At 41.4% G+C, this 12410-nt stretch overlaps 1 protein-coding gene across 3 annotated transcripts in view; it reads left to right on the top strand.

The window, feature by feature from the left end:
- Positions 1-12135, top strand: part of NHLRC2 (NHL repeat containing 2) — a 277896-nt gene extending 265761 nt beyond the window's left edge. For all 3 annotated transcript variants that reach the window (XM_078773794.1, XM_078773795.1, XM_078773793.1), the window contains 2 exons: positions 9150-9354; positions 10706-12135. In XM_078773794.1, the coding sequence (XP_078629920.1) occupies positions 9150-9354; positions 10706-10968 (468 nt within the window). In that variant the 3' untranslated portion in view covers positions 10969-12135. The remainder of the gene's footprint in view (positions 1-9149; positions 9355-10705) is intronic.
- Positions 12136-12410: the final 275 nt, after the last annotated feature.

Here is a 12410-nt window from a genome sequence, read left to right as displayed (position 1 = left end):
AGAGTTCACCTTTCCCTCATCAGACCACAGAATCTTTTCCTCATGCTCTGAGTCTTTCACGTGCCTTTTTGCAAACTACAGGTGCCTTTTTTCTCAGGCGTGGCTTCCGTCTGCCCTCTCTACCGTAATGCCTAGATTTGTGAAGTGTTGTAACAACTGTTGTCCTTCCAGCAGGTTCTTCCATCTCAGACAAGGAACTCTGTAGTTCTGTCAGCGTTGTTTTGTATACTTATATACTTGTTGTATTTTGTATACTTGACAGGTTTATATACTTATTGACTCAAAACATTTGCGGTTTTCATTTTAATTATTTTGTAAAAATAAAAAAAAATCCACTTTTGACATTATGGGATCATTTGTGTAGATCAGTGACAAGAAAAATCTCAATATAATCCATTTTAAATTCAGGCTGTAACACAACAAAATGTGAAAAAAGTTTGAAAAAAAAAGTTTGAAAAAGGAGTGTGAAAACTTTCTGAAGGCACTGTACATCCGTAAAGCAGTATTTTGAAGTCCACTCCTTGTTAAACACTCGGCATTCAGCGTCTACTTTTCTCTTCTTTAATAAACTCATTTTTGTATCCCTCCACTGAAGTACGTTAAATGTGAATTCCTGAAAAACTGAAAACTAGCAATGTTTTGTGTGGCTCCTGTGCTAAATAATTGGCTGCTATGATTTATCAACGTTATCATAGCAGCCAATTATAGGACCGTAACCTCCACACAGACATTGCATTGTTTTTCTCCTGTACAACGTATGCAGATAAAGTAAATTAAAAGTCCCCAAAAATGTTATTCCTTCGACTGTGTTTAAATAACCATTTTGATCAAAACTCATTGATCTGGTTTTCGTTTTAAGGGTGGAAGAATATAGTCTGTTTTGGGAGTCGTGGGGGCCGGACAGTAGCAAATATGGGCAGAATCCGGGCCGCGGGCCATATTTTGCCCACCCCAGTTTTCGACCCTTTCAACCTTTTTGACCATTTGGACTTTTTAAGACCCTTAGAACCTTTAGAGTTTAGACATTTACAGCGCTTGGACCCCTTGACCATTTAGACCCCTTAAAATCATTTTAGACACTTTAGACCCCTTTAGTCTTCTTCATGTAATGTTTTAGTCCGTGGGCCCAGACCTGAAATTTCACTTATCGGTACCACCTGGGGGGGCAAATTCTAGTTATGATTTTTTAATTGGTATATATCTGTAGATCATATTTTGATATGATAGCCATCCCAGAGTAGTAGCCTATTGGTAGATATCACCTCTTGAATGTATCAACCCTATGCACGTAAAACACCCAAAAAACACACTCCGTGAATTTCATTCATTATGCAAATATACCTCCAAGTGGACTAGTATAACATAATAAGCACACAATAATACATATAATACCTTGAGTCTCCTTTTCCACACTCAACCACTCACAATTTGTTGATATATTTTGCTATTAATGTGGAAATTATGCTCGAATTGCAATGTAAAATTTTGTTGATTTTTATAAATTACGTGTGTTATTCCCCTGAAATATATTTTGGTGCCATGCACAGGCCCCATTTGAACTCAGTTGGCTTACACAATGTATCTAGGATACAAGAATGTATGAAAAGTGATTATTTTTCTTTCTCCAATAACCTAATAGATTGATATCTAAATTTTTCAGCAAACAAAGTTCAACAGATTAGATGTGTAATCATATTTCTGCGGGTTTTATACAAACTGCCAAATGATACTCGCAACCATATGAATATGAATGAATGATCGTTTTTAAGGCAATTTTTCCCCGCTATAGCGGGGGTTAGCCTTGCGGGCCCCATGACAATCATGGTTCTCTTTTTGAGGCAACGTTTTTATGGCCGGATGCCCTTCCTGACGCCAACCCTTAGTCGCCTCTTACGATGCGCAGGGATACGGTGTACCTATTCTAAACCTATTCTGTACACACCGGGATACACATTGTACACACCGGGATACTATATACCGGGATACTCGCAACCATGTACTTATATAATCTGTAACAGATACACAAGTCACAAATGAATATCCCTGTTATTGTGTTAAAGCTTTTAACTGAATGCCAACACAGTACCCACAAATATGCAATGTTCTTGAAATGTCAATGATCATGGATCACCATCATGGACTTTGCTCTTTGATGTCGTCTCTTATCTGCAAAGCAGCTTTTGTTATGATGTCTCCAGGGCTGACAGATTTCAACCTGTTCAACTCTGCCTTTAGGGAATATGTCATTTTAGCAAGCTCAATCATCTGGTATACCAGAAGCTTTCCTTTAGAATCTGAAACAATGCGAAGTGCCCCTTCGAATTCACTTTCTAATTTACGCCTGATATGATTTTGGTAGATTCTTTGACTTTTTCAATACCAATGGAATTCATGCTTTTCACTACTTTAGATGTGAAATATGTCATAGGCAGTACATCTGGATTTGGAAAGAGTTCATTCCTAATATACAAGAAGAGTTCATTGTATGATTGCTTCTCTACTTCATCATATCGAGCTTCAGTGTCTTCAACCTGTTCCTCAGCCCCAGCATCACCGCTGGTGTCAGACTCATCCCTCGTATAAGCACGATAGCAAGATCTGTGGTAGTGCCCTTCAGCAGCTACAAGCTCCCTGCTCACGATAGCAAGCATCCTTTCATCCATTTGTCTGAGGGCAGCCTTCTTTATTTTAGCATCAGCACGTAATTCTGAACATTGTATGAGAGGTTCCCTTGTCCTCTGACCCTTCATATATTTGCTTTTCTTCTGACAGAAGATGCATCTTTCATCATATACCCTTGAGGTGCTGGGGGCATATCTAGATGGCCTTTTGGAACTGCCTTTTGGGCTTTCATCACAGGGTTGCTCTTGGGCAATGATGGAATCGAGGGCTTTCTTCATGGTAAAAATGCTACGGCAGTTGCGGTGGTACTGTACAATGGGGATTTCACCATCAAGTAAGTCTCTGGCAATATCCAAAATTGGACCATGTTGTCAAATGCGAGCTTTCCATGATTGCAGGTCTTGTGGGGATACCAATGGATCATCAGGCTTCTCCTGATCTGAACACTGTATCATACAGTCCATGCGTACCCGCTTCCATGGTAAGCTGCTATCCTTTTCAAATGTTGCCTCCATTGTCATTCACAGTGCCACCGTGAGCCTGCAACATACAACCATTCATCCATGGGAGATATTACAGCTTAAAATACCTGCATTGATTCTTGTTATATGAAAACGGTTAACATAAAAATGCATTTAACCAGTCTGAAAATGTTATCTGTTACGTATCTTGGGTTAACAATTTGAAAATCAATATAACATATTGAATCCTGGGTGAACTATTTAAAAATAAATGTCACATAATTACATTTACCTTTTACAAACATGAGGCTGGCACCAGGTTCACAGCTTTAAGTTATATATATATATAACCACCTTTAGAGGCCATTTTTCCCCGCAAGCGGGGGTTGGCCTTTTTTCGGGAACCGTGGTTGTTGTTGTTTTTTGGTCCCCTTTTTGAAGCAATGTTTTACGGCCGGATGCCCTTCCTGACGCCAACCCTTTTTGCCGCCTTTAACGACAAACAGGGAATTACCAGTGAACTGGTAATTTAAGTCACAGCTTTAAGTTCTAAAGAATAATTACATTAATTATCTTACATCAAATATTTAAAAATAGCACTCATGTACATTTGGACCCGCTGGTACAGAGCCTCGGAAAAAAGTGATACATATTTGAGACAGAAGCAAATGATCACTAATTAGCAATTTTCAATCAAAACCTTCAATGTATATGATTCACATGGATCTGAGAACAGTGAAATAACTAAATCACACAATTATTTGCTGGTTGAAAGCCATAAATTACCTGAATTGCTCTTAAAATGTCCGACTCTGCATCTTCCTTCAACATGTGCATCTGGGGGTTTCCCAGGGGATTTCCCAGGGTATTCCCTGGTTATGTAGGATTATGGTGCAGGAGGCTCCCAATCAGTATGCCTTGGAATAGGATCTTTTAAAAAAAATAAACTGATGATGCCAGGATGCACTAAACATATTTACTGACTACTTGTTAGGTTATATTGGCATTGATAATAACTTTTAAAATATATTGCTAATTAATGGAGCAAACACCTTTGATTTTTTTTTTTTAAATAAATAAATGATTTTCTCAACTGTTTGAGAAAGGAGCAAATGTTCAATTACATGAAACTAAATATTTTTATTAAGTCTTAAATAGAATCAAGATTTCCTTGCACATCGTTTTGGGATCTCAGGTTAAAAAACACAGACAATGTTCACTTCAAGCAGGAATTAACAGATTTTTATGTTTCTTCTATGAAAATCAAAAATTAAATACATTTCAGACAACTGAATAAACCCTGGTTTAATGGAATCTCCAATGTGAAACTTCAAACATAACAATAAGCTTGAACATATGGTTAAATTGGAGCTACAATGCAAAATGCCTAGTTCCGGTCACTGTTTGCATTTTGGGGGTAGGGTAAGGAAAACGTCTGTAAAATCAACAAATTACCATAGATCATCATAGTTTTTGATTCCCCCAAAACATAATTAACCCATTTAAATGATACACTAGTAATGGGGAACCTATAGGACATCTAAAAAAAATTTTTTAAACAAATCGTATTCATAAATTCCCCAAATTCAATCAAATTTTACATGCAAATCAGCGCTATTTTAACTACCAACTCAAAAATGTGTATGCTTAGCTCAATATATTTGCTTGTAATACTAAAAGCAACTTGTTTTGGATACCTAAGGCATATTATTTGTTGATAATTGACTAATAGGAATATGTTACATCATTTTGAATGATACTACCAATATACGCAAATACCGGAGGGTACCGAAACAGTAAATTGCAAAATAAATAGACTAAGCTACTCTTCTGGAAAGGCTATCACATATTAATTCACTTATATGGACCCAACCAATAATGTAGTACCACTAAAGTTTTGCCCCCCAATATGGTACCGATATCTGGTCTGGCCCATGGACTATTTGGACCATCAGCTCTGAGTCTGGGAGGTCAGGGTTCAAGCCCCAGCTGAGTTATTCCAAAGACTTTAAAATGGTACATGCTGCTAACTTGCTTGACGTTCAGCATTTAAAAGGTTGAGAAAATGGACAATCCCCTTCTTGGGAAATCCCCCACTGTTTGGGGTGAGAAAACGGCACCATTGTTGTGACGTCACTGGTACCCAGAGTAACCCAGGTAGTGGATGGCACTTCCCCCAAGCTCAGTGGATGTGTTTGTCTCATTAAACAGTCTTGTGTCATGTATATTCATCTTGTGTCGCGTATTCGCGTATCTGTCTGTGTCCGTGTGTGTGTATGTGCGTGCACGTGTGTGCGTGTCGGTCAGCTTCACGAACGAGCCTGAGATCATGTATGAAGTTCCTTTTAGACCTTTTACGACCTCTAAGACCTTTTAGACTGCTTAGGCCCCTTGGATCCCTCTAGACTGTTTAAACCACTTTTGACACTAACTACTATTGGAACATACCCTTTCGACCCTTATAGACCTCTATAGATTCCTTTGAAACCATTAGATCCTTTACACCTTTACACATCTTCGACCGTTTAGACATTTAGACCCGTTAGACCCCTTTAGACGCACACCAAACAAACATCTACATCGTCTTCTTGCAATATAAAGACGATATTTTTTTCTACAGGTTATGTTCAATCTCCACCCACCGGAGGGTAGATACTCCGTAAGTTTGAACATAATTTGCATATTGGGTCACTGAATTGGTTCACCAATCAAAAGCTAGAAGCATGTTGTTTTTGTGGTCAAAGCTCAAGGGGGCAAAGGCCAAAGTCACATAAAATCATCAATTTCCATCCAATTTACTTGAAATTTGAACAAGATTTGTATATTGGTTCACTGGATTGGTTTACCAAAAATCAGAATTATCGATTTAGCCGTTTTGACATGCCAACAGTTTCCATGATAACAGTCTCACCCCATTATAATCACTAGGGCGTGCCCGTACTATATATATATATCTAAAATTATATCCCCCCCCTCTATTTACATGAAATGGTTTGGTCCATTCGCAAAGCCAAAGCGAACGGCTTGCGAGTACGGTGACAATCCCCCCCCTCTATTTACATGAAATGGTTTGGTCCATTCGCAAAGCCAAAGCGAACGGCTTGCGAGTACGGTGACAATCCCCCCCCCCCCCTCTATTTACATGAAATGGTTTGGTCCATGAAATGTGGTCCATTCGCAAAGCCAAAGCGAACGGCTTGCGAGTACGGTGACAATCCCCCCCCTCTATTTACATGAAATGGTTTGGTCCAATTCGCAAAGCCAAAGCGAACGGCTTGCGGAGTTTGGTAAATAAATCGCCATAGCTCGGTAACTACTTCTCCGATTAATATGAAACCTTGAAAAGGCACATCCTCAGGTCCCCAGCAATATACCTGGCAAGTTTCAAGTATATCGGACCCGTGGTTGTCGAGAAACAGCGGTCACAGACAAACACACACACACACACACAGACACACAGAGATTACTGGAATTATAGATAGACTAGGACGTGCCCGTACGTGGGTGCCCGTTCCTCGGCTTGCGAGTACGGTGACAATCCCCCCCCTCTATTTACATGAAATGGTTTGGTCCATTCGCAAAGTCAAAGCGAACGGCTTGCGAGTACGGTGACAATCCCCCCCCCCCCCCTCTATTTACATGAAATGGTTTGGTCCATGAAATGGTTTGGTCCATTCGCAAAGCCAAAGCGAACGGCTTGCGAGTACGGTGACAATCCCCCCCCTCTATTTACATGAAATGGTTTGGTCCAATTCGCAAAGCCAAAGCGAACGGCTTGCGGAGTTTGGTAAATAAATCGCCATAGCTCGGTAACTACTTCTCCGATTAATATGAAACCTTGAAAAGGCACATCCTCAGGTCCCCAGCAATATACCTGGCAAGTTTCAAGTATATCGGACCGGTAGTTGTCGAGAAACAGCGGTCACAGACAAACACACACACACACACACACACACACACACAGAGATTACTGGAATTATAGATAGATATGGGACTTTTTCTGAATCTATTGTCATCTTACCTCAATAATTCTTCAAGATATCAAATTGAAACTTACACAGCTTATTTGTGAATAGGTTTAGTATATGTGAGGATTTTTTTATTTTTTTTATTTTTTGTATACTGAATCGAGGCTCGTGGAAGAGCTAACATTTATTTCACAAACAAATCAACCAGACAAACAAAATATGTAAAAAGAGGGAGCGGAAGACAAGATGGGGAGAGAAGGGGAAGCACACAAACATTACATTTGAGAGCAGGGAGATGTGTAGGAGGGAGAGGGCTTGGGGGGAGGAGGCGTGGGAAGGGGGTGGGGGTGGGAGAAGTATAAAACACAAGGACACCAAGGACTTCCAGGACAAAAGTTGGTATTTCACAAAAGTGGATTTGGGATGAAATTAGCAGGGGTAGAAAAGATCAAGGTTTTGAATGGGGGAAGATAAGAGATGGTGGTGAACAGCTGTTTTAAAGACCTGGAGGGTGGAGAGGGATTGAAGAGAGTGAGGGAGTTTGTTCCAGAGGCGGGAGAAAAGAGGAAGGAAGGAGTGAAGGTGAGCAGAGAGTCTTGATTTTGGCAGTTTAACCATAATAGGGTTGCAGGCAGATCTTGTGCGACCTGTAGGAATATTTGGGGGACAGAGCCCAGAGAGAGCTCGGGGGGCAAGGCCAGAGAGGAGTCGGTAGAAGACGAAAAGACCACCCACCTGCCTGCGGTGAGTGAGTGAAAGGCCCTTGGAGTTAGCTTCGTCGTGGGCGATTCCAATGGTTCTGAACGCTTTGGTTTCAACAGCGTGAAGACGAGCTAGGTGTGAGGCAGGAGCACCAGCCCAGAGGGGAGAGCAGTATTCCATTGAGCTGCGGATGAAAGCCTTGTATGTGGTGAGGAGCTCAGGTGTGCCAAGGAAGGACTTCGCACGACGGAGGATGCCCAGTCGGCGACTGGCTTTGGAGGCCAGATTTGAAATGTGGGTTTCCCAGGAAAGATCATGGCAGATAGTGAGACCCAAAAGCTTGAGTGACAGAACTTCTTGGAGAGGATTATTCAGAAAGTGATCGGAGGGTTGTCCAGTCGGTCTTTTCGGAGAGACATCGTAAGAGTGTGAGATTTGTCAGGATTGAAAGACATATTCCACTTGTTTGCCCAGTCTGTGATTTTGTCCAGGTCTGCAGAGAGTGAGGAGGCTGCAGACTGCCGATCTGAGGGATGAGGAATGGAGCGACAGAGAGTAGAGTCATCAGCAAAGAGATAGAGAGGATTTTCAAGAGAGTCAGAGAGATCATTGATGAAGACCAGAAAAAGCACAGGGCCCAAAACACTGCCTTGGGGAACTCCAGCCTGAACAGGAAGGGAGATGAGAGAAATCGATTCAGGGCCACACGTTGACTATGACCAGAGAGGAAGTCCGCCAGCCATGCGTGGAGATTTCCATGGATACCAAAGGAGGAGAGTTTGGTGAGCAGAGCGGGGTGCCAGACCGTATCGAAGGCACGTGATATGTCAAGGGAGACAGCTCTAATTTCCTGTTTGGCATTGAGGACCTCCATCCATTGTTGAGAAAGCAAAAGCAGCATGTCCAGAGTAGAGTGACCAGGCCTGAAACCAAATTGATGATTTGGTCAAACTTAGTCAAAGATCAAGATCAAGGCCATCCTAAACATGTAAAACACTTATTACGCCACAATTAGAAAATGTAGAAACCCATTTTGTTAGGTACAACAACCAATCATGTAAAACACTTGATAGGTTAAATTATTTAATTGTGAAATTGTTGTCTCCATGGCAAGTATTGATTATTTTGATTTCACAAGTATTGGGTTCTGCAACACATCTTTCTTCTTAATTTTTTTATAAATTGGAATATAATTACGAATGTGCAATTGAAAGCAGGTTGCGATTGACTCCTGGGTGTGATGTAATAATGAAACACTCATAATCCAAACAATCATAATATAAGTGGAAATACAGGTGATGTTGTATCATTTCACAACATGCTGTTGATGTCCTTACGATTTCCTAACTTGTCCCTTTTGCATTCTCACCTCTTCCATCCCTCCTTCCTTCTGAAGCTGGCGATACGTTTCGTCGACGTTGTGGATGTTGCCGTAGACTCGACCTCCATTAATCGTTCTATCGTCTCGAGAACTTCGCCGCATGTTCACCTGGAACCGGTAACCGTGGCACCTGGACAAGGACTGCATCTTGCCTTGAGCCTCGACCTCCCAGCCGGAGCTTGTCTCACTGAAGGTGCACCAAGTTATTGGCAAGTGCAAGGTAAGCCGATCTTTGATGATGCACCTGTGGAACATGCATGCGTCTCTCCACTCTTTAATCCACTCACTTATTGGGAACATTTATTATTTAGTTTCCTTTTCGCCGCAACATTCATTATCTGCATTTTTTTCTAAACTGAGGTTGGAGAAAAAATGATTACAGTTGAAGTTATAAATTTGTTTAACTAACACTATTGAAGTAGAGTGAGATGTGCATGGAAGAAGTTTTGGGAACTGAGTGGCGTGCTCACGAGGAGGTGAGTGTCGTTGAAGCTGAAGGGAAAGGTGTATGCTGCATGTGTGAGAAGTGTTATGATTTATGGGAGCGAGACATGGGTAATGAACGGAGAGCAGCAACGAAGGCTGGAAAGGGTGGAAATGCGAATGGTTCGGTGGATGTGCGGAGTATCGTTGAGAGAGAGGAAGCCAAATGATGAATTGCGAAAGATGATGGGAATAGAGCCTGTGATGGATGCTGTGAAGAGGAACAGGTTGAGATGGTTTGGTCATGTGTTGAGGAAGGATGAAAGTGACTGGTTGAGAAGAGTGATGGAAATTAATGTAGCAGGAAGTAGAGGACGGGGAAGACCGAGAAAGACTTGGCCAAAGGTGGTGGAAGAAGAAATGCGGGCAAGGGGAGATTTTTTTTTTTTTTTTGGATACAAGCTCAAGGATCGTGTAAGAGCTAACATTAATCACACAAAAAATCAAACAGACATAAAACATAATAAGGGGAGTGGTAGACAAGATGGGTAGAGAGAGGGAAGCACACAAACACAATATTTGAGAGCAGGGACATCGGGAGATCTGTGGGAGGGAGAGGGAGATGGCTTGTGGGGAGGACGCATGGGAAGGGGGAGGTATAAAACACAAGGACACTGCAAGGACTTCCAGGAAAGAAATTGGTATTTCAAAAAAGTGGATCTGGGGTGAATTGGCGGGGGTCAAAAATAGGATTAGAAATGAATCATTAGATCCGCATTATCATTCGATGATTAATCATTAGAATCATTAGGATTACAATCATTAGATGGGGAATAGCGGGGATTCAAAAATAGGGCAAAATGGAGAAGATTGTCATGGGGTCCGCAGGGCTCACCCCCGCTCTAGCAGGGAACCTTAAAATGCCTGTTATTGTGTTGTTGTAACACTATTGAAAACTATTGTTTGAAACATATTTGAAACATATTGAAAACGAATGTTGTAACACTGTTGAAAAGCATTACAATTTTAAAATTAATTTTATTTATCTTCAAAGGGCTTTTATAAAATGGCCCTTTTAAAGTAAAAACAGATTAATTAAAGCAGAAATTCTGATTGATAAAAGTCCATTGCTTGTTGGGTTCATTCAGGCTCCAATTGGTTCCTGAAGGAACAAGTAATCAGTGGCCGCTTGGCCCGACCACCGGATGAAACCGTCATCATGCTGCAAGTTCCTGGAAGCGACGACGTGCAGCAGAGACGGACGACCTTGAGCGTGGAATCATTGGTTTACTACTGTCTACAAAAGGAAGGGACGTGTCTCATGAAAGGAGTCACATTCACCTTTGAACTGCATGTAACCGAGGACCAGAAAGCAGGCAATATCGAGGTCTCCCTAGTTCACAAGCTTTGAATATGATGTTGAGCTGTTTTGGTATGGCTGTAAGTATCGAAGGTAGACAATGGGTAAAGCAGAACAAAATGAGGCGCTCCATCACCCGGCGCAGCGGGGATCGCTATGCACGCCATCTTATTTAGCGGGTGCTTACGGTGCCAGGCATTGACTTTGAAGATGTGGGCAAGATTGTGCAGAAAAGGTTAAAGTATTTCATTGCTCGGAAAAAAAAAAAGAAGAAAGAAATGGAATGCAGAATGCAATGCAGCACGTTTAATTAAATTTGCTTTTAATTATCTCTTGAGTTTGGCTATTCGTGCTTGGAATGAAGGACAATTTTAAAATACCTTTTCTGACTACCCCCGAGTTAAGTGCCTCCAAATTTGGTGTTACTTTCTTTTCTTTTTATACGCATGCCAAAGGGCATGGACAGGGGCCTTAGTAATTTTAATGTAATTAACTTTGTTTTCCAGTTCTGTGGTTCTCTAGTCACACTCATATTTTGGGTTCGAACGTTGCCTTTTTACGGAAGTTCGATATTTACTGGACCTCACTCTCGGTACTCAGATGCTTCTTCCTCATTTATCGTTTACAGCTCGTACACAAAGGTGATCCAAGGTGGCACGTGTTTAATCTGATTGTTTGGTGGCTCCCTGTGCAGCGGTTTCTTGGCGATCATATCGGGTCGAAAGGATGGCCTAGAGGTACGCATACTCGCCTCGAAGCTGTCTCGTCTGGGTTTGAATCCCGACCCAGCTATAAACTGTCATTCCGGTGTTTCACAGACAGGGATATTCATCGATGTGTGTGCCGTCCCACGTATGGATGTTAAACTGGCGTCCCGTCTACCATCATCCGTTGGTGGACGTTAAAGATCCCATGGTGTCCTCCGCAAAGAGTAGGCGAGTTATCTCTGGCCCTCGTGAACAAATTCCAAAATTCCTGCCCTAACTAGCGGAAGGCACTGCACCAGCGCCACAGCCGCACCCTCAGCCAATGGTGCTACCCGGCGGATTGTGCTATCATATCAGTCCAAAATTTGGTTGTGCTCTTTGTGAGGATATTTAGCCTCATACCAAATTACCTTTTTTATCACCATTTGTTATGCTTTTGTTATTACATCCTAACGCACACATTGGGAACAGCTTGAGTGGAAAATTATATAATAAAATTATTGATATATTTTGTTTGAGTTGTGTCGCTGGTTTTGGTAAAAGCAATTGAAAATAATTATTTATACATTTATATGTAAATATATATCGATGAAATCAAGTCGAGTTTCCTGTCCACTGGCTCTTGCTTATGAATATTGAAGATGTCCCTATACCTTTTCAAACGAGATTCAGCCATGATCCGATTGACTGTCCGCGAGACAAAGGTGGGGTCCAACCATCCTGCATTATGAAGACCTTTCCTAGTCTCTCAACATCTTTATCCACTGATTTCAAGGCTCGACCATT

Source organism: Myxine glutinosa, chromosome 3 (genome assembly GCF_964187855.1).
Source record: "Myxine glutinosa chromosome 3, kmMyxGlut1.1, whole genome shotgun sequence".
Classification (NCBI taxonomy): domain Eukaryota; kingdom Metazoa; phylum Chordata; class Myxini; order Myxiniformes; family Myxinidae; genus Myxine; species Myxine glutinosa.
Note: the sequence above shows the minus strand (reverse complement) of the source record. Positions and strands in the feature narration are given on the sequence as shown.